At 40.4% G+C, this 27887-nt stretch overlaps 1 protein-coding gene across 2 annotated transcripts in view; it reads right to left on the bottom strand.

Moving 5' to 3' along the window:
- Positions 1-27887, bottom strand: part of LOC138332893 (ras GTPase-activating-like protein IQGAP1) — a 125870-nt gene that overhangs the window by 69548 nt on the left and 28435 nt on the right. For both annotated transcript variants that reach the window (XM_069280901.1, XM_069280900.1), the window contains exons 3-5: positions 12602-12758; positions 9908-9985; positions 3408-3484 (exon numbers count right to left, since the gene is read on the bottom strand). In XM_069280901.1, coding sequence (XP_069137002.1) covers positions 3408-3484; positions 9908-9985; positions 12602-12758 — 312 coding nt within the window. The remainder of the gene's footprint in view (positions 1-3407; positions 3485-9907; positions 9986-12601; positions 12759-27887) is intronic.

Below are 27887 nucleotides of genomic sequence, written 5' to 3'. Positions count from 1 at the left end.
ATCCAAACTTGGTCCAGGAGTAATCTAAACTGGGTCCAGTAATAATCTAAACTGGGTCCAGGAGTAATTTAAACTGGGTCCAGTAGTAATCTAAACTGGGCCCAGTAATAATCTAAACTGGGCCCAGCAATAATCTAAACTGGGCCCAGCAATAATCTAATCTGGGTTCAGGAGTAATCTAAACAGGGCCCAGGAGTAATCCAAACTGGGTCCAGGAGTAATCTAAACTGGGTCCAGGAGTAATTTAAACTGGGCCCAGTATTAATCTAAGTTGGGCTAAGAGTAATTTAAACTGGGTCCAGGAGTAATCTAAACTGGGTCCAGGAGTAATCTAAACTGGGTCCAGGAGTAATCTAAACTGTGTCCAGGAGTAATCTTAACTGGGCCCAGTAATGGGCCAGGAGTAATCTAAACTGGGCCCAGTACTAATCTAAACTGGGCCTAGGAGTAATCTATACTGGGTCCAGGTGTAATCTTAATTGGGCCCAGCAGTAATCTTAACTGGGCCCAGCAGTAATCTAAACTGGGCCCAGTAATGGGTCCAGGAGTAATCTAAACTGGGCCCAGTAATAATCTGAACTGGGCCTAGGAGTAATCTAAACTGGGTCCAGGTGTAATCTTAATTGGGCCCAGCAGTAATCTAAACTGGGCCCAGTAATGGGTCCAGAAGTAATCTAAACTGGGCCCAGTAATAATCTGAACTGGGCCTAGGAGTAATCCAAACTGGGTCCAGGAGTAATCTAAACTGGGCCCAGTAATAATCTGAACTGGGCCTAGGAGTAATCCAAACTGGGTCCAGGAGTAATCTAAACTGGGTCCAGGAGTAATCTAAACTGGGCCCAGTATTAATCTAAGTTGGGCTAAGAGTAATTTAAATTGGGTCCAGGAGTAATCTAAACTGGGTCCAGGTGTAATCTTAACTGGGCCTAGGAGTAATCTAAACTGGGTCCAGGTTTAATCTTAATTGGGCCCTGCAGTAATCTTAACTGGGCCCAGCAGTAATCTAAACTGGGCCCAGTAATAGGTCCAGGAGTAATCTAAACTGGGCCCAGTAATAATCTGAACTGGGCCTAGTAATAATCTAAACTGGGCCTAGGAGTAATCTAAACTGGGTCCAGGAGTAATCTAAACTGGGTCCAGGTTTAATCTTAATTGGGCCCTGCAGTAATCTTAGCTGGGCCCAGCAGTATTCTAAACTGGGCCCAGTAATAGGTCCAGGAGTAATCTAAACTGGGCCCAGTAATAATCTGAACTGGGCCTAGGAGTAATCTAAACTGGGTCCAGGTGTAATCTTAATTGGGCCCAGCAGTAATCTAAACTGGGCCCAGTAATGGGTCCAGAAGTAATCTAAACTGGGCCCAGTAATAATCTGAACTGGGCCTAGGAGTAATCTAAACTGGGTCCAGGTGTAATCTTAATTGGGCCCAGCAGTAATCTAAACTGGGCCCAGTAATGGGTCCAGGAGTAATCTAAACTGGGTCCAGGAGTAATCTAAACTGGGCCCAGTATTAATCTAAGTTGGGCTAAGAGTAATTTAAATTGGGTCCAGGAGTAATCTAAACTGGGTCCAGGTGTAATCTTAACTGGGTCCAGGAGTAATCTAAACTGTGTCCAGGAATAATCTTAACTGGGCCCAGTAATGGGTCCAGGAGTAATCTAAACTTGGCCCAGTAATAATCTGACCTGGCCTAGGAGTAATCTAAACTGGGTCCAGTACTAATCTAAACTGGGCCTAGGAGTAATCTAAACTGGGTCCAGGTGTAATCTTAATTGGGCCCAGCAGTAATCTTAACTGGGCTCAGCAGTAATCTAAACTGGGTCCAGGGTTAATCTTAAGTGGGCCCTGCAGTAATCTTAACTGGGCCCAGCAGTAATCTAAACTTGGCCCAGTAATAGGTCCAGGAGTAATCTAAACTGGGCCCAGTAATAATCTGAACTGGGCCTAGTAATAATCTAAACTGGGCCTAGGAGTAATCTAAACTGGGTCCAGGAGTAATCTAAACTGGGTCCAGGTTTAATCTTAATTGGGCCCTGCAGTAATCTTAACTGGGCCCAGCAGTATCTAAACTGGGCCCAGTAATAGGTCCAGGAGTAATCTAAACTGGGCCCAGTTATAATCTGAACTGGGCCTAGGAGTAATCCAAACTGGGTCCAGGAGTAATCTAAACTGGGCCCAGTACTAATCTTAACTGGGCCCAGCAGTAATCTAAACTGGGCCCAGTAATAGGTTCAAGAGTAATCTAAACTGGGCCTAGTAATAATCTGAACTGGGCCTAGGAGTAATCCAAACTGGGTCCAGGAGTAATATAAACTGTGTCTAGGAGTAATCTAAACTTGGCCCAGGAGTAATCTAAACTGGGCCCAGTAGTAATCTGAACTGGGCCTAGGAGTAATCCAAACTGGGTACAGGAGTAATCTAAACTGGGCCCAGTAATAATCTGAACTGGGCCTAGGAGTAATCCAAACTGGGTCCAGGAGTAATCTAAACTGGGTCCAGGAGTAATCTAAACTGGGCCCAGTATTAATCTAAGTTGGGCTAAGAGTAATTTAAACTGGGTCCAGGAGTAATCTAAACTTGGCCCAGTAATAATCTGACCTGGCCTAGGAGTAATCTAAACTGGGTCCAGGTGTAATCTTAACTGGGTCCAGGAGTAATCCAAACTGGGTCCAGGAGTAATCTAACTGGGCCCAGTATTAATCTAAGTTGGGCTAAGAGTAATTTAAACTGGGTCCAGGAGTAATCTAAACTGGGCCCAGTACTAATCTAAACTGGGCCTAGGAGTAATCTAAACTGGGCCCAGTAATAGGTCCAAGAGTAATCTAAACTGGGCCCAGTAATAATCTGAACTGGGCCTAGGAGAAATCCAAACTGGGTCCAGGGGTAATATAAACTGTGTCTAGGAGTAATCTAAACTTGGCCCAGGAGTAATCTAAACTTGGCCCTGTAATTGGTCCAGGAGTAATCTAAACTGGGCCCAGTAATAATCTGAACTGGGCCTAGGAGTAATCCAAACTGGGTCCAGTAATAATCTAAACTTGATCCAGGAGTAATCTAAACTGGGTCCAGGAGTAATCTAAACTGGGCCCAGGAGTAATCTAATTTGGGCCCAAAAGTAATCTAAACTGGGCCCAGAAGTAATCTTATTTGGGCCCAGCAGTAATCTAAACTAGGTCCAGGAATAATCTAATTTGGGCCCAGCAGTAATCTTAACTGGGCCCAAGAGTAATCTAAACTGGGCCCAGCAGTAATCTAAACTGGGCCTAGGAATAATCTCAGTATTGGTTTTACATTATGATGGTGGTAACAGCATTAGTATCAAGTTTACTTATTCTGTTTTCTAATAAAGACAAAAAGTCTTCTTTGTAGATTTGTAGCATCACCATAGCGACCAGGTTTATAAACTTACCTGAGGGCATGCAGACAATATATTGTTCTTGGCATATTCTTCCTGTCGTAAATATCTGTAGTCTCCGGATAAAATATCTGAAAGCGGAAATTAAAGTAAAGAATGAAAGGATACTACAGAATCATGCATTCAAACCTTGATTACTCAATTTTATATACATTGTATAGCCAACAAGGAAATCAACAGAATTAATTTCCACGATATGACATTTCATTCTTCAGCCTTAAAAAGAACATGGCTTTTAAGACAACTTATGGCAAGATATTACACACTGTTTTGAGCATGGACTTTTTTCCCCATTTTCTTTGATCTGAATATAATAACTTAACAGCATTATTTTTTTATCTTACTAAGTTACAGATCTCATTAAAATCAGACATTTCAATTTACCATCCTTTTTTGTTACAACAAAAAAAGCAGTTAGTCTAATTAAGAATCAAGAGCTTCCTAATTAGAACTGCTACAGATTGCGTTACACGGTCTAATAGGGTTAGAGACGACACTCTGAGTGTTGACGAACACGATCGGCCAGGGCTTTAAACGTTTAAATCTCTGAGCATACCTTCTGATCGTAAAGCACCTTAAAAGTCGAGCTTTAAGAATCAATAAAAGCACTTTAGGAAATGTTCATTTCTTTAGAACTCTTTGTGAAATACCACCTATTTACTCCTGATAATGCCTGCACAGTTAACAGTTTAGTAGCATTAATGTTAAATACACGCAGAAAGGCATTGTTTTCCTACTAATAGATTCTAAAATGTTTTAAATGTCATCATTTATGGTACGTTTGTCTGTACTTTCCAAGAATAAGCTCACCTCACAGGGAAATTACAGTAGCCAATAAATATATGAAATAATTAAAGTGAATGAGTATACAAGTAAATCTTGTTCTTATAATTATAACATTCCACAATAATTGTCTATGACTTATTGTTGCAATAATGGGCGACCTTAGTAATGGACGACCTTAGCTTTGCTGACATGACTTTATTTCCAATTTGATTTCCTTTAGATTAGGTATGCTTAAATGGGACAATTTAGTCTAAGAGAATATTAAAATTTGCTCATATATTGGAAACAAACAAGTTCTACTGAACATTACATTTTACTGTTATATGCCAGAAAAGTCATCTCTGGTGAAATGTGTGCGAAATGTTCAAACTTGCTCGCTGTCCGCCATTACACACTGTGGTCGGAGAGTAAGCAAGTTTGAACCCTGGCCTTAGACTCTGTAGTAAGTGTATGTTCTTGTCTAAAAAATAATTTCGACAATTCAACTCATCAGTGGTTATGTATTCCATTTGTTGAACGTACATGACATTGGCTCTGATATAGCCATAGCTTTCGTATTGTACTTGATTAATTGTATTGCTATACAATTTGGAATTTCAACAGTATCAATTAATATACAATGTCGTGGGATTTGTCAATATCTTTTTTTTCCATAAGGAATGAAGAACAATACATTATGTCATATTTTGCTTCGTGGTTATGTTACAGAATCAGCCTCACAGAATTGTCCCTTTAATAAAGTGTGATATTTCTTTTAAATTCATTCAAAGAACAATAAGCCTTGTGAAATTCAACATGTCGCTAGAAGGACTAATTTGATCGGTTACCTAACCAAATCTCTAACTTTACTTGTGTTCTAAAATGTCATTAAGATTTTGGCAATGACCGTAAAGCTAGTGATGTTTGTGGGAATGATATTTTCGCGATTTTGCAGCACGAATATTGATAAATGGTTTAATAATACTGGAATGTGTATTTACTTTCATACCCAGATGATGAAAATCTTTAACTGTTGAAATTTTTATTTTTCTATTTAGTTAAAATCACCAACATTTTGAACCATTTAATTAAATGTTTATACAATATGTGATTATGCCTTATTTTCCTGATTGTTTTTTTTATTTTAGATAGGAACACTCTACTCTGGTACATAAACTCTTACAATTATAACCATATGAAATTTTTTTTTATAACTAAATTAAAACCATATCAATATTTTTTTGAGGTTTTACTATACATGTATTTCTAATCTATCAAATGTAAACAATTTATTTCTACTTCTTTTTAATAATAATATTTTTTCTTTAGTTTCTAGACTACGTACAAATGTTAAAGGTGAGTTTATGGGTGTGTGTACATCCTGACCCACAAAACTTTCCGTTATAGCCTTACAGGAAGTAGGCCCTCCGCGATCTGTATCCGTACTTAGCCCCTCCACGGAACAGTCTGTATCCGTACTTAGCCCTTCCACGGAACTATGTGTTTTCATACTGCCATCACACTTTGTGTAATCCACCGAATTATTATCAACAATAACTACTAAATAGCATATAGTATTATAGACACATATTCATTCATTTGTTTAGTTTTATCCTCAAAAATGGGACAGCTGTTCATTAGAGTCCAACAAGTAACACAAACAGCTAAACATACACACTTTCGTAAATAAGAACGTCAAGCCTTTTGGTAGTTTGAGAGGAATCACTTTAGAGCCTTAAATTTTTTTTTTTATTCGTTTAGTAAATTTTGCCAACTCTAATCCTTAAAGGAAAACTTTGTCAGAAGGATTTAACGTGGTACGGAAGTGGGGGCAGATGTAGAGATGGATGGAAGGAGGTAAAGAAGGAGGGATGGATGGACAAATGGATGAAAAAAGGGACGGAAGTGGGGGAAGATGTACAGATGGATGGAAGGAGGTATAGAAGGAGGGATGGATGGACAGAAGGATGAAAGAAGGGACGGAAGTGGGGGTAGATGTACAGATGGATGGAAGGAGGTATAGAAGGAGGGATGGATGGACAGAAGGATGAAAGAAGGGTCAGAAGTGGGGGCAGATGTACAGATGAATGGAAGGAGGTATAGAAGGAGGGATGGATGGACAGAAGGATGAAAGAAGGGACGGAAGTGGGGAGAGATGTAGAGATGGATGGAAGGAGATATAGAAGGAGGGATGAATGGACAGAAGGATGAAAGAAGGGACGGAAGTGGGGGTAGATGTACAGATGGATGGAAGGAGGTATAGAAGGAGGGATGGATGGACAGAAGGATGAAAGAAGGGTCAGAAGTGGGGGCAGATGTACAGATGAATGGAAGGAGGTATAGAAGGAGGGATGGATGGACAAATGGATGAAAGAAGGGACGGAAGTGGGGAGAGATGTAGAGATGGATGGAAGGAGATATAGAAGGAGGGATGAATGGACAGAAGGATGAAAGAAGGGACGGAAGTGGGGGTAGATGTACAGATGGATGGAAGGAGGTATAGAAGGAGGGATGGATGGACAGAAGGATGAAAGAAGGGTCAGAAGTGGGGGCAGATGTACAGATGAATGGAAGGAGGTATAGAAGGAGGGATGGATGGACAGAAGGATGAAAGAAGGGACGGAAGTGGGGGTAGATGTACAGATGGATGGAAGGAGGTATAGTAGGAGGGATGGATGGACAGAAGGATGAAAGAAGGGTCAGAAGTGGGGGCAGATGTACAGATGAATGGAAGGAGGTATAGAAGGAGGGATGGATGGACAGAAGGATGAAAGAAGGGACGGAAGTGGGGAGAGATGTACAGATGGATGGAAGGAGGTATAGAAGGAGGGATGGATGGACAGAAGGATGAAAGAAGGGACGGAAGTGGGGAGAGATGTAGTGATGGATGGAAGGAGGTATAGAAGGAGGGATGGATGGACAGAAGGATGAAAGAAGGGACGGAAGTGGGGGTAGATGTACAGATGGATGGAAGGAGGTATAGAAGGAGGGATGGATGGACAGAAGGAGAAGGATGAAAGAAGGGACGGAAGTGGGGAGAGATGTACAGATGAATGGAAGGAGGTATAGAAGGAGGGATGGATGGACAGAAGGATGAAAGAAGGGTCGGAAGTGGGGGTAGATGTACAGATGATGGAAGGAGGTATAGAAGGAGGGATGGATGGACAGAAGGATGAAAGAAGGGACGGAAGTGGGGGTAGATGTACAGATGGATGGAAGGAGGTATAGAAGGAGGGATGGATGGACAGAAGGATGAAAGAAGGGTCGGAAGTGGGGGTAGATGTAGATGGATGGAAGGATATAGAAGGAGGGATGGATGGACAGAAGGATGAAAGAAGGGACGGAAGTGGGGAGAGAGGTAGTGATGGATGGAAGGAGGTATAGAAGAAGTGGATGGACAGAAGGATGAAAGAAGGGACGAAAGTGGGGGTAGATGTACAGATGGATGGAAGGAAGTATAGAAGGAGGGATGGATGGACAGAAGGATGAAAGAAGGGTCGGAAGTGGGGGTAGATGTACAGATGGATGGAAGGAGGTATAGAAGGAGGGATGGATGGACAGAAGGATGAAAGAAGGGACGGAAGTGGGGAGAGATGTACAGATGAATGGAAGGAGGTATAGAAGGAGGGATGGATGGACAGAAGGATGAAAGAAGGGTCGGAAGTGGGGGCAGATGTACAAATGTATGGAAGGAGGTATAGAAGGAGGGATGGATGGACAGAAGGGTGAAAGAGGGGACGGAAGTGGGGGTAGATGTACAGATGGATGGAAGAAGGTATAGAAGGAGGGATGGATGGACAGAAGGATGAAAGAAGGGTCGGAAGTGGGGGCAGATGTAGCGATGGATGGAAGGAGGTATAGAAAGAGGGATGGATGAGCAGAAGGATGAAAGAAGGGACGGAAGTGGGGGTAGATGTAGCGATGGATGGAAGAAGGTATAGAAGGAGGGATGGATGGACAGAAGGATGAAAGAAGGGTCGGAAGTGGGGGTAGATGTACAGATGGATGGAAGGAGGTATAGAAGGAGGGATGGATGGACAGAAGGATGAAAGAAGGGACGGAAGTTGGGAGAGATGTACAGATGGATGGAAGGAGGTATAGAAGGAGGGATGGATGGACAGAAGGATGAAAGAAGGGTCGGAAGTGGGGGTAGATGTACAGATGGATGGAAGGAGGTATAGAAGAAGGGATGGATGGACAGAAGGATAAAAGAAGGAACGGAAGTGGGGGTAGATGTAGTAATGGATGGAAGGAGATATAGAAGGAAGGATGGATGGATGATGTGATCCACATAGGGCACCTGTAAGCTGATAAAAATATATTGTTCGGATAATATCCATATGTAAATGTATTGTTCTGACAACTATGATCAATATAATGGACTTTGTTTGATACAAACTCGAAGTACTTTGTCGGCCTTGGCCAATTTCTCTCTTTGTCTTTCTTTAAAAAGTCAGAAAATTTGAATTTGGAAAATTCGAAAAACTTGGATAATACGAAGTAAATTTTTGGTCCTATTGAAATAATAAAAAAAAAACCCAAAAAACATCAAATGTTCGTTTAACTCAAAGTGACTTTTTTTGGACAAAGGATCGCCGAAAATGCCAATTTCTTTTTCACAAATCTGCTGCAGAACGGCATTTCAAAAGCGTTTTCAACTCCAAAAACAAGGAAAAAACTTTTATCTTAAAATATGATTATATCAACAATTATCAGTGATCATCAATAAAAAAACTGCGGTACAAATTTGTATTTACATACAGAAATATTATCCCGACTTACATGGTGACATGATACAAAACAGGTGCTCTCGACCTCCTGTCACTTTCATTGTGGGATCACTCAAGCGGCAATCAAAAGGCAATCACAACTTGGAGCCATACACGATCACTGTTTTTATAAAGTGATGCTACAATTATTTAGGTATGAACAATGTTAGTGCTTTGAACTTTTTACTCAGCAAAATAGACTTTATGCCTTTCACTAGCCACTTTCGTTTGAGTTGACATGCGCAGAGTTACTTTCTATTTAACTTCCTATGAACACATGTGTCTCGGTTACGTAAGTTATGTCTGCTATTTATATATGGGTGAAAAATTTGTTGTGACTGCAGTTGCTGATATTTTGAATAATTTCGGTTTCCTTGTCACCATCGACGATTTTGTCATCTTCCTTGCTTACATAAAAATCAGAAATCTTCCATCCTTCTTTCAGTGCTAAGTCATCGCAGCTAGATAGAAGGATGTACAGAAGAAAGGATGGAGGGATGGACAGAATGAAAGAAAGGACGGAATAATGGAGAGATGGATAGAAGAATGGATGAAGGGATGGATGGAAAATGGACAAATGGATAAAAAGTATGGATGGACAAAAGGATGGAAGGAGGCTGATGGACAGAAGATATGGAAAGACGTTTGACAGATGGACAAAGGATGGAATAAGTCATGTAAAGAGGGAGGAATGAACAGAAGGATGGAACTAGGTACAGAAGGAGGGACAGGTGGACAGAAGGATAAAAGAAGAGACGGATGGGCAAAAGAATGGAAGGAGAGAACGATGGAAAGAATTAAGGTAGGAGGGACAGAAAGATGGATGGAAATAGGAACAGATGGGTCTGACAACAAGAGCCAATCAGCCAGACAAAACATTGGTGAAGTTAGAATCCCTCTGCAAACCTCAGAGAGTGATATCAAGTCCTCAGATCTATAATTACTAAATAACACACTAACCTGAGGCAGGCCGATTTTGTCCATAGAGGCAAACCAATGGTTAATGTTGTCTGTATGTCGGAAATGTAATCCCCGGGACTGGAGATAAAAAAAACACACATCATCAATATAGATATACACACATCATATTGGTGAACCCAGAGCTGCAATAAAATGTCAGTAGTTAAATAAAGCTAACAAGATCATACATTGTTACTGTAACTTATACACGATGGTCACAATTTTCATCAAAGACTTGAAAACAACCCCGGTCCAAAGTTCTTAATTTTCCATTTAACCAGTATTTCTAGTTGCTCCATACCTATTTTTATCTCACAAGTCCCTTAGAAACGTTTTATTATCTCAATTAATCCAGAAAGAAACTTTAATTGATCAGTTCCTATTTTTTTCTGCAATTAATTTTAGTTTGGTTAATACGTTGGTTTCCAGCTACCATAATGACGTCACATGGGCAAAGTACAATTTAACGTTGATTAGTCCCATCTTCCGGTTATTATGGCATGATATATTTACCGTTGATTAGACCCGCCTTCCAGTAATCGTGACGTGATATATTTACCATCGATAAGCCCCACTTTACTGTGATGGTGACGTGATTTATAGACATTGGAGGGTGGGACTAATTGACAGTAATTGTACTCAGCCATAGTTATCTTAATACCTCAAATCTCCCGTACTGACAGAATTTCATCCATTTTTAGTAGGAAGCTTAACATCTCATTCAATCTTAACTACTTTTTTAATTTGTAATAAAAGGTTTTTTCCTCCCTCGTTTACCACACTTTAATAGTTCTACTCTGTTTTAGTGCTATCAGATCTCTAACAAAACCTGATTCCCTTAAACAAACCATCACAATGACTGACCGTCCCTCAGGTCCATCACAATGACAGACCGTCCTTCAGGTCCCTCACAATGACTGACCGTCCCTCAGGTTCCTCACAATGACTGACCGTCCCTCAGGTCCATCACAATGACTGACCGTCCCTCAGGTCCCTCACAATGACTGACCGTCCCTCAGGTCCATCACAATGACTGACCCTCCCTCAGGTCCCTCACAATGACTGACCATCCCTCAGGTCCATCACCATGACTGACCGTCCCTCAGGTCCATCACAATGACTGACCGTCCCTCAGGTCCATCACAATGACTGACCGTCCCTCAGGTCCCTCACAATGACTGACCGTCCCTCAGGTCCCTCACAATGACTGACCGTCGCTCAGGTCCCTCACAATGACTGACCGTCCCTCAGGTCCATCACAATGACTGACCGTCCCTCAGGTCCCTCACAATGACTGACCGTCGCTCAGGTCCATCACAATGACTGAACCTCCCTCAGGTCCATCACCATGACTGACCGTCCCTCAGGTCCATCACAATGACTTGACCCTCCCTCACTCCACCACTGTTTTATTGCCCTATAGAGAACTCATTACTCAATATTTACAAATCCATCTGGGTTTTCTAGCATTCTGATATATGACTCAGCAGATTCCGACCCTTCATCAGTTTTCCAGAACTTGATGTCGTATTGACATGCACTGGGTCTGGCAGCAGACCTTGGACGCTGTGCTGGCTGCTGAGACCTACCATGCTTCGCGTCAGACTGTCAGAGAGACAAGCCAGCACTGACGATTAAAAGTTGGTCTCCTGCGACATTGCCTGTCTGTACCCATCAACAAACAGCCCCGTATTTCTGGGTGCTGTCTGAATTATCAAACACATGGAAATTGAAAGGTTCCTACGATACCATGTAACTATGCAGAAAATTTTGCATGTTTCTGTGGTTACAACTGAACCTAGCCTAAACAGAAGTAATGTCTCAGCCAGTGTCTGGTATTTGAACGTCTCTTTTTAACACTAAAGTATATGCAGGGTTGCGTGTCGAACACTATATATAAATATATATATATTGGTGACTTTCTCACATTCTGAGGAAAATATAGGCATTCAGCTGGTAACAGTAAAGCTGTAAACATACTGATTTTAGCAGTAGTTTTATTTATTTTGTCTATGAAGCGCTAATTCATATACTGTGCTAAATTTTTTAAGAGGGTAGTTCTGGTATTGAACACACACACCCATTGCCATAATGATAAATTTTGAAAAAGTGTAGTTCTGGTATTTAACCAACCCATTGCCCTTATTCATGTCCACGCTAATAAACAAAAATTTACAGTTTTTTTGCATTTTCGCTAAAATTTTACTGTGTTAAAAAACAAACTAGAACTGTCACCAGATTGGACAACAAATACCCCACTGCACAAATTTAGTAATAACCCCATTAATAGAGAACACTGCAGAACCCTATATAGTTTACTTAACTCCCATTTATGTCAGGGTTCTGTGTACAAAATTTTATCAAAATCTGTCATGTAGTTTAGAGACAGACGGATGGATGAACGGACAACCTGATTCTAGTACACATTCCCTTAACTTCGTTGCGGTGGCTATAAAACTAAGAATGTTTACAGTACATAGTATGGGCAAATCTACCAAGTCATGGGAACATCAGAGTACGTAGATTATATATTCAAAAGAAATTCAATGCAGCCACGATTGTATCAAATCATGATCATTTTCCTTCACTCATTCTAGTGAATTACAGTTTCATTAGTTTTAAAATTACATAAATTTGTTTTTGATATTCATTTGGCAAACTTAACAACATATAAATCACCTATGATTTTCTTACCTGAAACCTAGTCTGTTCTTTGTCATAGATCCTTTTAAGGGGAACAACTTGAGGACTGAGGAAGTGGCCAAGTTTGGCCAGAAACACACCATTCCTTAACCCTTCTTCTAGTTCTGTTGTAGGTGGGAGCTCCTCGTTAATACAAGCCTGCATCCAACTGTAACACAAATGGTATCAGTATAAAATCATGGACACTAAAAATCTTCATTAAATCTGTAAAGAAAAAAGAGAGCCTTGAAAATATCTTCAAAATTGTCTATCGGATGTCTGAAAACATCAATTGATCAATAAGCTTAGTGATAACTATTCATAATTATCCAATCAGGACAGTAAAATCACTTTGAAATGGACCAATCAACATCTAAGAATAGTTTGAAATGACCAAACAAATGATAACCACCAATGCAATCTTGAAATTCCACTTGGTTTCAAGCTTTTTCATCGCGCCATGATCGCAAGAACGTCGTTATGCGTAAAAATTTATGACGTCATCTACAATGTGGCTGCAGTTACGCCGCATGTATTGATGGCGTCACGTTATTGTCTAGCGCCTGTGAGCTGTCTAACACCCCCCCCTGTGTAAGATAGAGATATCTTTTCCCTAGCAACCTCGGGATATACCTGTGAAGTATGGGAGAAATGCTGATCCAAACAAATGGCACTGTTATCTGGAAATAACAAACTAATGCTGGGATATATGGGATCATTATGCCGCAAATGGAGACCAAAATTTGGTAAACTATGTTGAAAAGTAACGCCTTAAAATAACAATTCGATGTAAAGAAACTTCATAAGTAAATGAACCAAAAAAGGCCAGAGTATCTTTGACTGAAACTTCAGTGAAATGAACTGACCAATGTAAGTCTGTTCAAACAAAAATTGGAAAGGTCATCTATTTAGAACAACCCAAGGAGACAGAAGTTTGTATGGATCAAGCAGTTTAGTTTTCCTTCAGAAGCAAATCATCAACATTATATTATAAGCTTTCCTCCCAATTTGTTATATATGTTGTGACATTTGTATGACAAAGATGAAACTTTCTATAATTCCTAATGAAGTAACAGCCAATCAATTTAAATTTGAATATGATACAATGACTGGCTGTATCCTCTAAGTATCCCGATACCTAATGAGAGCTAAACCTTGATCATGAAAAATCCGTTATAAACCATGTGTATTGGACATTACAGAGCCCACCATTTCACTGATTAAATCTGTATTACTACACGAACAATTGGTCATAGGAGTTTGTATTCCTAGATTTCTATTTCACCAACATTTATTGTGATGCACGTGTAACCCTCAGCGACCAACACCAGACACTGTAGGATTTACTTCCAGGGACCAACATGTACACCAGACACTGTATGAGTTACTCCCAGGGACCAACACCAGACACTGTATGATTTACTCCCAGGGACCAACACCAGACACTGTATGATTTACTCCCAGGGACCAACACCAGACACTGTATGATTTACTTCCAGGGACCAACACCAGACACTGTGTGATTTACTCCCAGTGAACAACACCAGACACTGTATGATTTACTATCAGGGACCAACACCAGACACTGTATGATTTACTCCCAGTGACCAACACCAGACAGTTTGATTTACTTCTAGTGACCAACACCAGACACTGTATGATTTACTTCTAGTGACCAACACCAGACACTGAATGATTTACTCCCAGGGACCAACACCAGACACTGTATGATTTACTTCTAGTGACCAACACCAGTCACTGTATGATTTACTTCTAGTGACCAACACCAGACACTGTATGATTTACTCTCAGGGACCAACACCAGACACTGTATGATTTACTTCCAGGGACCAACACCAGACACTGTATGATTTACTTCCAGGGACCAACACCAGACACTGTATGATTTACTTCCAGGGACCAACACCAGACACTGTATGATTTACTTCTAGGGACCAACACCAGACACTGTATGATTTACTTCCAGGGACCAACACCAGACACTGTATGATTTTCTTCCAGGGACCAACACCAGACACTGTATGATTTACTTCCAGGGACCAACACCAGACGCTGTATGATTTACTTCCAGTGACCAACACCAGACACTGTATGATTTACTCTCATGGACCAACACCAGACACTGTATGATTTACTCTCAGGGACCAACACCAGAAACTGTATGATTTACTTCCAGGGACCAACACCAGACACTGTATGATTTACTTCCAGGGACCAACACCAGACACTGTATGATTTACTTCCAGGGACCAACACCAGACACTGTATGATTTACTTCCAGGGACCAACACCAGACACTGTATGATTTACTTCCAGGGACCAACACCAGACACTGTATGATTTACTTCCAGGGACCAACACCAGACGCTGTATGATTTACCTCCAGTGACCAACACCAGACACTGTATGATTTACTTCCAGGGACCAACACCAGACACTGTATGATTTACTTCTAGTGACCAACACCAGACACTGTATGATTTACTTCCTGGGACCAACACCAGACACTGTATGATTTACTCTCAGGGACCAACACCAGACACTGTATGATTTACTTCCAGGGACCAACACCAGACACTGTATGATTTACTTCCAGGGACCAACACCAGACACTGTATGATTTACTTCTAGTGACCAACACCAGACACTGTATGATTTACTTCCAGGGACCAACACCAGACACTGTATGATTTACTCTCAGGGACCAACACCAGAAACTGTATGATTTACTTCCAGGGACCAACACCAGACACTGTATGATTTACTTCCAGGGACCAACACCAGACACTGTCTGATTTACTTCCAGGGACCAACACCAGACACTGTATGATTTACTTCCAGGGACCAACACCATGACACTGTATGATTTGCTTCCAGGGACCAACACCAGACACTGTATGATTTACTCTCAGGGACCAACACCAGACACTGTATGATTTACTTCCAGGGACCAACACCAGACACTGTATGATTTACTTCTAGTGGACCAACACCAGACACTGTATGATTTACTTCCAGGGACCAACACCAGACACTGTATGATTTACTCTCAGGGACCAACACCAGAAACTGTATGATTTACTTCCAGGGACCAACACCAGACACTGTCTGATTTACTTCCAGGGACCAACACCTGACACTGTATGATTTACTTCTAGGGACCAACACCAGACACTGTATGATTTACTTCCAGGGACCAACACCAGACACTGTATGATTTTCTTCCAGGGACCAACACCAGACACTGTATGATTTACTTCCAGGGACCAACACCAGACGCTGTATGATTTACTTCCAGTGACCAACACCAGACACTGTATGATTTACTTCCAGGGACCAACACCAGACACTGTATGATTTACTTCTAATGACCAACACCAGACACTGTTTGAATTACTTCCTGGGACCAACACCAGACACTGTATGATTTACTTCTAGTGACCAACACCAGACACTGTATGATTTACTATCAGGGACCAACACCAGACACTGTATGATTTACTTTCAGGGACCAACACCAGACACTGTATGATTTACTCCAAGGGGCCAACACCTGCAGACACTGTATGATTTACTTCCAGGGACCAACACCAGACACTGTATGATTTACTCCCAGGGACCAACACCAGACACTGTATGATTTACTTCTAGTGACCAACACCAGACACTGTATGATTTACTCCCAGGGACCAACACCAGACACTGTATGATTTACTCCCAGGGACCAACACCAGACACTGTATGATTTACTCCCAGGGACCAACACCAGACACACTGTCTGATTTACTTCCAGGGACCAACACCAGACACTGTATGATTTACTTCTAGTGACCAACACCAGACACTGTATGATTTACTCCCAGGGACCAACACCAGACACTGTCTGATTTACTTCCAGGGACCAACACCAGACACTGTATGATTTACTTCCAGGGACCAACACCAGACACTGTATGATTTACTCCCAGGGACCAACACCAGACACTGTATGATTTAGAGTAGAGCTTTTCAGACTACTCCTAGCTTGTAATAAAAAGGGGGTATCGTTAAGTAACCCCCATGCCCTGTCCTGTCCCTTCCTGACCGATGTCACTTCGTCCTGGTATATCCCACTTTGATGTATGGAGACAAGGTCATAGGTCTCACTGACATTTTTTTTGTACTTTCCAACTGCTGTATTGTAATTGAGGAGTATAACTTTATCTGATGGAGTTTTCACATTTCTTTGTAAGAAGAGATAGTGACCAGACATTAACTTATTTTTGTATTGATATATATAGCACAAGAAAAACATTTAACTGCAAACATTTGTAAGACATATATATATTGCACAAGATAAAACGTTTATCTACAAACATTTGTAAGACATATATATATTGCACAAGATAAAACGTTTAAACTACAAACATTTGTAAGATATATATAATTGCACAAGATAAAACGCTTTTAAAACTACAAACATTTGTAAGACATATATGCATACTAACTCTGCCTCCATAGGAATTCAGAACAGAATTTGACAAGACCAGAAGGACATAAAAAGTATTCTCCCCCTTTTTCAGGCCCTAATTTTATTTACATTGACTTAAACTAAAACTATAAAACTGTCAATTTCTTTATTTGATTTATCCTGTAAATTGAGCTTACTCAATGCTATAATTCTGTGAAAGGTTATAGCCCTATTAACCTTTCTTATTTTTAATTTTTGTAGCACCCTTAGCTTGGCGCTTATTCAAAATATTGGGTCACTCAAATACCTTAGGTGAACAATTCCAGGATATATTGCTCAGTCATCAACACCATAGAGAAAGGTCAAGGTCAATTCAAAATGTATAAGAAGGACCACAGTATCATCCCTCCATTTTAGACACAATGTCCATTTACCTATGTAACAAGACAGATGACCTTTACAAAAATAGTTTCTAGATTTGATTGATCACTGATGAGTGATGACCACATATAACAGCTCAATTGCCATAGCATACTTATCTAACTAGAGTTTGATGGTTCAGTCACCTCTACGGCCATGCATTTTTCATCCCTATAAATGCTCCTCATACATACAGATATCACTGCCTTTATATAGACAGGGGTATCCACTTTTAACTCATCCACCCCTTGAACTCATTTGAAATCTTTTAACATTAAAGCTGGAACATTTCATTACAAAATCTCAGGGGTGAATGAGTTTATAATCAGGTAATCACATTTTAAAACAATTGACATTAGTCCAGATTCACAGTGTATCTATGATCTGAGCCTACAACAGTATTCCAGGAACAAAACTTCCCCCAAAACTAGAAAATTAAATTGAAATGTGCAAGGCAGTGTATTCCCCACTGAATGGTAATAAATGTAGAATATTTAGGTGTAACTCTTCTCTCTGAAATCAAATTATCCATTACAAGAGCTCTGCAGGGAAATGTCGGAGGAAAATTTCGATCTTGTGAAGGCTACATATATATATATCACTTGAATAATCAGAAACTGACTTTGTGATACTGTTAAGATGTTTGTTAGAAAACACAAACTGACAGTTCACAGCTGATCAAGGTTGGATCTATAGACACTACATCAAGGTCGATCTAGACACTACATCAAGGTTGGATCTAGAATCTAGACACTACATCTACCAAGGTCGATCTAGACACTACATCAAGGTCGATCTAGAAACTCTATGACAAGTAGGATTTAAAGGATTTACCTATATTTCCCCTAGGTCGATCTGAGACACTACATCAATGGGTTTAGAGCATACATCAAGGTCGATCTAGACACTACATCAAGGGATCTTGTGGCCATCTAGTTCTAACACTACATCAACGGTCGATCTAGTCACTACATCAAGGGATATAGAAACTACATCAAGGGATCTAGATCTAGATCACGGATACATCAAGGTCGATCCAGACCACTATCATCAGGTCGATCTAGAAACTACATCAAGGTCGATCTAGACACTACATCAAGGTCGATCTAGACAACTTCATCATGGTCGATCTAGAAACTACATCAATGTCGATCTAGACACTACATCAAGGTCGATCTAGAAAATACAATCAAGGTCGATCTAGACAGCTACATCAAGGGATCTAGAACTACATCAGGTCGTCTACATCAAGACATCAAGGTCATCTTGACAGCTACAATCAAGGGATCGGAAGACACTACAATCAAGGGGTCCCAGACACTACATACAAGGTCGATCTAGACACTACATTCAAGGGTCGATCTTAGAAACTACAGTCAAGGTCGATCTATACACTACATCATGGTCGATCTAGACACTACATCAAGGGGATCTAGACACTACATCAAGGTCGATCTAGACACTACATCAAGGTCGATCACTAGACACTACATCAAGGGATCATCTAGACACTACATCAAGTCGATCTAGACACTACATCAAGGGATCTAAGACACTACATCAAGGTCGGGATCTAGACACTACATCAAGGTTGATCTAGACACTACATCAAGGTCGATCTAGACAACTACATCAAGGTTGATCTAGACACTACATCAAGGTCGGGATCTAGACACGGTACATCAAAGGGGATCTAGACACACTACAATCGAAGGGTTGATCAGCTAGACACTACATCAAGGATCTAGACACTACATCAGAGGTCGATCTAGGACACTACATCAAGGTCGATCTAGACACTACATCAAGGTCGATCTATGACACTCACATCAAGGATCTAGACACTACATCAAATCGATCTAGACACTACATCAAGGGATCTAGACACTACATCAAGGTCGTATCCAGGACCACTACATCAAGGAATGATCTAGACACTACATCAAAAGTGCGATCTAGACACTACATCAAGGTTTATCGAGCTACCTACTACATCAAGGGATGCAGACACTACATCAAAGGGATCTAGACACTACATCAAAGGTCTATCTAGACACTACATCTAAGAGGACTAGACACTACATCAAGGTTCGATCTAGAACACTACATCAAGGTCGATCTAGACACTACTTCAAAGGTCATCTAGACACTACATCAAGGTCGATCTAGACACTACATCAAGGGATCTACATCAAGGTCGACACACTACATCAAGGGATCTAGACACTACATCAAGGGATCCAGACACTACATCAAGGTCGATCTAGACACTACATCAAGGGATCTAGACACTACATCAAGGTCGATCTAGGACACTACATCAAGGTCGATCTAGACACTACATCAAGGATCTAGACACATCAAGGGTCTAGACACTACATCAAGGTTGATCTAGACACACTACATCAAGGGATCTAGACACTACATCAAGGGATCTAGACACTACATCAAGGTCTCTAGACACTACATCAAGGGATCTAGACACTACATCAAGGTCGATCTAGACACTACATCAAGGTCGATCTAGACACTACATCAAGGGATCTAGACACTACATCAAGGATCTAGACACTACATCAAGGTCGATCTAGACACTACATCAAGGGGTCCAGACACTACATCAAGGTCGATCTAGACACTACATCAAGGTCGATCTAGACACTACATCAAGGGATCTAGACACTACATCAAGGTCGATCTAGACACTACATCAAGGTTGATCTAGACACTACATCAAGGTCGATCTAGACACTACATCAAGGGTGATCTAGACACTACATCAAGGGATCTAGACACTACATCAAGGGATCTAGACACTACATCAAGGTCGATCTAGACACTACATCAAGGGATCTAGACACTACATCAAGGTCGATCTAGACACTACATCAAGGGATCTAGACACTACATCAAGGTCGATCTAGACACTACATCAAGGGATCTAGACACTACATCAAGGGATCTAGACACTACATCAAGGGATCTAGACACTACATCAAGGTCGATCTAGACACTACATCAAGGGATCTAGACACTACATCAAGGTCGATCTAGACACTACATCAAGGGATCTAGACACTACATCAAGGGATCTAGACACTACATCAAGGTCGATCTAGACACTACATCAAGGTCGATCTAGACACTACATCAAGGTCGATCTAGACACTACATCAAGGTTGATCTAGACACTACATCAAGGGATCTAGACACTACATCAAGGTTGATCTAGACACTACATCAAGGTCGATCTAGACACTACATCAAGGGATCTAGACACTACATCAAGGGATCTAGACACTACATCAAGGTCGATCTAGACACTACATCAAGGTCGATCTAGACACTACATCAAGGTCGATCTAGACACTACATCAAGGGATCTAGACACTACATCAAGGGATCTAGACACTACATCAAGGTTGATCTAGACACTACATCAAGGGATCTAGACACTACATCAAGGTTGATCTAGACACTACATCAAGGTCGATCTAGACACTACATCAAGGGATCTAGACACTACATCAAGGTCGATCTAGACACTACATCAAGGGATCTAGACACTACATCAAGGTTGATCTAGACACTACATCAAGGGATCTAGACACTACATCAAGGGATCTAGACACTACATCAAGGAACAAGGGATCTAGACACTACATCAAGGTCGATCTAGACACTACATCAAGGTGATCTAGACACTACATCAAGGGATCTAGACACTACATCAAGGTCGATCTAGACACTACATCAAGGTGATCTAGACACTACATCAAGGATCTAGACACTACATCAAGGGATCCAGACACTACATCAAGGGGTCCAGACACTACATCAAGGTCGATCTAGACACTACATAAAAGTCGATCTAGACACTACATCAAGGGATCTAGACACTACATCAAGGGATCTAGACACTACATCAAGGTCGATCTAGACACTACATCAAGGGATCTAGACACTACATCAAGGGATCTAGACATACATCAAGGATCTAGACACTACATCAAGGGATCTAGACACTACATCAGGACATCTAGACACTACATCAAGGGATCTAGACACTACATCAAGGTGATCTAGACACTACATCAAGGGATCTAGACACTACATCAAGGGATCTAGACACTACATCAAGGGATCTAGACACTACATCAAGGGATCTAGACACTACATCAAGGGATCTAGACACTACATCAAGGGATCTAGACACTACATCAAGGGATCTAGACACTACATCAAGGGATCTAGACACTACATCAAGGGATCTAGACACTACATCAAGGTGATCTAGACACTACATCAAGGTCGATCTAGACACTACATCAAGGGATCTAGACACTACATCAAGGTCGATCTAGACACTACATCAAGGGATCTAGACACTACATCAAGGTCGATCTAGACACTACATCAAGGTTGATCTAGACACTACATCAAGGGATCTAGACACTACATCAAGGTCGATCTAGACACTACATCAAGGTCGATCTAGACACTACATCAAGGTCGATCTAGACACTACATCAAGGTCGATCTAGACACTACATCAAGGTCGATCTAGACACTACATCAAGGGATCTAGACACTACATCAAGGTCGATCTAGACACTACATCAAGGTCGATCTAGACACTACATCAAGGTCGATCTAGACACTACATCAAGGTCGATCTAGACACTACATCAAGGGATCTAGACACTACATCAAGGTCGATCTAGACACTACATCAAAGTCGATCTAGACACTACATCAAGGTCGATCTAGACACTACATCAAGGTCGATCTAGACACTACATCAAGGTGATCTAGACACTACATCAAGGGATCTAGACACTACATCAAGGTCGATCTAGACACTACATCAAGGTGATCTAGACACTACATCAAGGGATCTAGACACTACATCAAGGTGATCTAGACACTACATCAAGGGATCTAGACACTACATCAAGGTCGATCTAGACACTACATCAAGGGATCTAGACACTACATCAAGGTCGATCTAGACACTACATCAAGGGATCCAGACACTACATCAAGGGGTCCAGACACTACATCAAGGTCGATCTAGACACTACATCAAGGGATCTAGAAACTACATCAAGGTCGATCTAGACACTACATCAAGGTCGATCTAGACACTACATCAAGGGATCTAGACACTACATCAAGGGATCTAGACACTACATCAAGGGATCTAGACACTACATCAAGGGATCTAGACACTACATCAAGGGATCTAGACACTACATCAAGGGATCTAGACACTACATCAAGGGATCTAGACACTACATCAAGGGATCAGACACTACATCAAGGGATCTAGACACTACATCAAGGGATCTAGACACTACATCAAGGGATCTAGACACTACATCAAGGTCGATCTAGACACTACATCAAGGTCGATCTAGACACTACATCAAGGGATCTAGACACTACATCAAGGGATCTAGACACTACATCAAGGGATCTAGACACTACATCAAGGGATCTAGACACTACATCAAGGTCGATCTAGACACTACATCAAGGGATCTAGACACTACATCAAGGGATCTAGACACTACATCAAGGGATCTAGACACTACATCAAGGGATCTAGACACTACATCAAGGGATCTAGACACTACATCAAGGGATCTAGACACTACATCAAGGGATCTAGACACTACATCAAGGTCGATCTAGACACTACATCAAGGGATCTAGACACTACATCAAGGGATCTAGACACTACATCAAGGGATCTAGACACTACATCAAGGGATCTAGACACTACATCAAGGTCGATCTAGACACTACATCAAGGTCGATCTAGACACTACATCAAGGGATCTAGACACTACATCAAGGGATCTAGACACTAGACACTACATCAAGGTCGATCTAGACACTACATCAAGGGATCTAGACACTACATCAAGGTCGATCTAGACACTACATCAAGGTCGATCTAGACACTACATCAAGGTCGATCTAGACACTACATCAAGGGATCTAGACACTACATCAAGGTCGATCTAGACACTACATCAAGGGATCTAGACACTACATCAAGGTCGATCTAGACACTACATCAAGGGATCTAGACACTACATCAAGGTGATCTAGACACTACATCAAGGGATCTAGACACTACATCAAGGTCGATCTAGACACTACATCAAGGGATCTAGACACTACATCAAGGGATCTAGACACTACATCAAGGTCGATCTAGACACTACATCAAGGTCGATCTAGACACTACATCAAGGTCGATCTAGACACTACATCAAGGTCAATCTAGACACTACATCAAGGTCGATCTAGACATTACATCAAGGTAGATCTAGACACTACATCAAGGGATCTAGATACAAAATTATATTCCCTAGAAATGGTAGTCACATTAGAAACTTGAACTCATTTTAAAATGACACTTATAAGAAGAACTTTATCTTGCTTACCATTGTAACCAGTAGGAACTGAACTAATTTAACTTAAAACTGCACTAACTGAAAACTAAAGTTACTCCAAAATGTACTTTATAGAAACGAAGTCACAGGAAATTACAACAACTAGAAACTGCATGAACTCGCATGATATTGTACTTACTTAATTCCCTTATAAATAAGTCATGAAACACAACTACACTCTCAAGAATCAGTCAGAAACTGAACTCAAAAGAAACAGGGCATGTACAAAATCAGTCAGAAACTGAACTCAAAAGAAACAGGGCATGTACAAAATCAGTCAGAAACTGAACTCAAAAGAAACACGGCATGTACAAAATCAGTCAGAAACTGAACTCAAAAGAAACAGGGCATGTACAAAATCAGTCAGAAACTGAACTCAAAAGAAACACGGCATGTACAAAATCAGTCAGAAACTGAACTCAAAAGAAACAGGGCATGTACAAAATCAGTCAGAAACTGAACTCAAAAGAAACAGGGCATGTACAAAATCAGTCAGAAACTGAACTCAAAAGAAACACGGCATGTACAAAATCAGTCAGAAACTGAACTCAAAAGAAACACTGCATGTACAAAATCAGTCAGAAACTGAACTCAAAAGAAACACGGCATGTACAAAATCAGTCAGAAACTGAACTCAAAAGAAACACGGCATGTACAAAATCAGTCAGAAACTGAACTCAAAAGAAACACGGCATGTACAAAATCAGTCAGAAACTGAACTCAAAAGAAACAGGGCATGTACAAAATCAGTCAGAAACTGAACTCAAAAGAAACATGGCATGTACAAAATCAGTCAGAAACTGAACTCAAAAGAAACACGGCATGTACAAAATCAGTCAGAAACTGAACTCAAAAGAAACACGGCATGTACAAAATCAGTCAGAAACTGAACTCAAAAGAAACACGGCATGTACAAAATCAGTCAGAAACTGAACTCAAAAGAAACACGGCATGTACAAAATCAGTCAGAAACTGAACTCAAAAGAAACACGGCATGTACAAAATCAGTCAGAAACTGAACTCAAAAGAAACACGGCATGTACAAAATCAGTCAGAAACTGAACTCAAAAGAAACACGGCATGTACAAAATCAGTCAGAAACTGAACTCAAAAGAAACACGGCATGTACAAAATCAGTCAGAAACTGAACTCAAAAAGAAACAGGGCATGTACAAAATCAATCAGAAACTGAACTCAAAAGAAACAGGGCATGTATAAAATCAGTCAGAAACTGAACTCAAAAGAAACAGGGCATGTACAAAATCAGTCAGAAACTGAACTCAAAAGAAACAGGGCATGTACAAAATCAGTCAGAAACTGAACTCAAAAGAAACACGGCATGCACAAAATCAGTCAGAAACTGAACTCAAAAGAAACACCGCATGTACAAAATCAGTCAGAAACTGAACTCAAAAGAAACAGGGCATGTACAAAATCAGTCAGAAACTGAACTCAAAAGAAACAGGGCATGTACAAAATCAGTCAGAAACTGAACTCAAAAGAAACACGGCATGTACAAAATCAGTCAGAAACTGAACTCAAAAGAAACACGGCATGTACAAAATCAGTCAGAAACTGAACTCAAAAGAAACACGGCATGTACAAAATCAGTCAGAAACTGAACTCAAAAGAAACAGGGCATGTACAAAATCAGTCAGAAACTGAACTCAAAAGAAACACGGCATGCACAAAATCAGTCAGAAACTGAACTCAAAAGAAACAGGACATGTACAAAATCAGTCAGAAACTGAACTCAAAAGAAACACGGCATGTACAAAATCAGTCAGAAACTGAACTCAAAAGAAACACGGCATGTACAAAATCAGTCAGAAACTGAACTCAAAAGAAACACGGCATGTACAAAATCAGTCAGAAACTGAACTCAAAAGAAAACACGGCATGTACAAAATCAGTCAGAAACTGAACTCAAAAGAAACACGGCATGTACAAAATCAGTCAGAAACTGAACTCACAAGAAACACGGCATGTACAAAATCAGTCAGAAACTGAACTCAAAAGAAACAGGGTATGTACAAACTCACAAATATAACAAACAACTTGATACAGTACATCAAAGTAATCAGTGAAACAAAGACAAAGAGCTCAACTGGATGGCATCCTCTATATAGATCTACCAGAGTATCACAGATAGACAGCACCAACGATCAGAGAACAACGATCAGAGAACATCAGATTTTAGTCTGCTCTATTCTACTCAATGGCACCACACCATTAAAACTCTACATCTGATTGACTGTGAAAACTTTAAAGACATGAAATGCTGTGCTGTTAATGAATATATCCAACTTGTCCCTGTGCTGAACAGTTAATCCTTGATCACAACAAAGTATCACAGATAAAAGATTTCACAACAACTAACCATTATTCCAGTCTCTACAATTACATAAGCTACAATGGTTTGATTTTGACCTAATTAAATCCATTGGCCTTGACCTTCCATGATTTGACCCCGTTAAAATAATGATACATCTTTTTCGTTTTTACTAATAATATCATACATTAATGTATGAACATACACACTATAATCTACCTTTTATACAATTGAATTGGTACCCTTTGTAAGCATATGTAGTTATACCTCTACATGTATGTGTACCTTGACACCTGTATGTGTACCTTAACCACTGTATGTGTATCTTGACCCCTGTATGTTTACCTTGACACCTGTATGTGTACCTTGACACCTGTACGTATATCTCAATACCTGTATGTGTACCTTGACATCTGTATGTGTACCTTGACATCTGTATGTGTACCTTAACCCCTGTATGTGTACCTTGACACCTGTATGTGTACCTTGACACCTGTATGTGTACCTTGACATCTGTATGTGTACCTTGACATCTGTATGTGTACCTTGACATCTGTATGTGTACCTTAACACCTGTATGTGTACTTTGACACCTGTATGTGTACCTTGACTGTATGTGTACCTTGAAACCTGTATGTGTATCTTGATACCTGTATGTGTACCTTGTACCTTGATACCTGTATGTGTACCTTGACACCTGTATGTGTATCTTGAAACCTGTATGTGTACCTTGATACCTGTATGTGTACCTCGACACCAGTATGTATATCTTGATACCTGTATGTGTATCTTGACAACTGTATCAAATAATACCTCGACAGATGTAGAATTTTCTTTTATTTGTACCTATAAATACCTATAAGTAGGTCCAATTAGTATCCCCTTAACGACCCCAGCCAGTGGTTCATCAATAATTCATCGTGGACAGTGGATTAGTGGGTCGATTGATTAGATCAATGACGATATATCTTTATATTCTGGTGGGAAATCACTGTGTTCAGTTCAACCAGAAAGACTTATGTTGTTGTCCTTCAATTAGCATTCTGATTACAAGAGAATTGATCATCTCTATACAGATCAAAGGTTCATCATCCATTTCTATACCAAAGTATTTAACATCTTCATACAGAGGTTAAATAAGGCAGGTTTCAATGTATACATATTTACTACTTAATCCACCTGATATCCGGCAGCTTTGTCCGTGTAATATTTCTGCATATGGCACTAGTGTCCGATTATAACCTGGAGAGCGTCTCATTGGCTGAAATTTATCGTGACATCATGACTTGACGTCAGTAAACAACGTGACGTCAGGATTCGAGGACCAAATGGTCGCCATTACTGGATTTTTGCAGCACATTGTGATGCTGAGATTCCTTGAAATGTAGCTATATATATATGGGTTATTGTAGATATTCATATCAGATTTTATGAAACTCGTCACGGCAAGGTTCACAAAAATGAAAACTTAAGAATTTTTTCTTAAAAAACTCATTGAAAATGAACACTCGGTTAAGATCCTATATTTCTCAACACTTTTTTGTAATGGGATATATGGGTCACATTAAAACAATCCTGTTCCAGATGGCTGATTTCTAATGTTCACGA

Source organism: Argopecten irradians, chromosome 10, assembly GCF_041381155.1.
Source record: "Argopecten irradians isolate NY chromosome 10, Ai_NY, whole genome shotgun sequence".
Classification (NCBI taxonomy): Eukaryota; Metazoa; Mollusca; class Bivalvia; order Pectinida; family Pectinidae; genus Argopecten; species Argopecten irradians.
The sequence above is the reverse complement of the archived record's forward strand: the minus strand, read 5'-3'. Positions and strand labels throughout refer to the sequence as shown.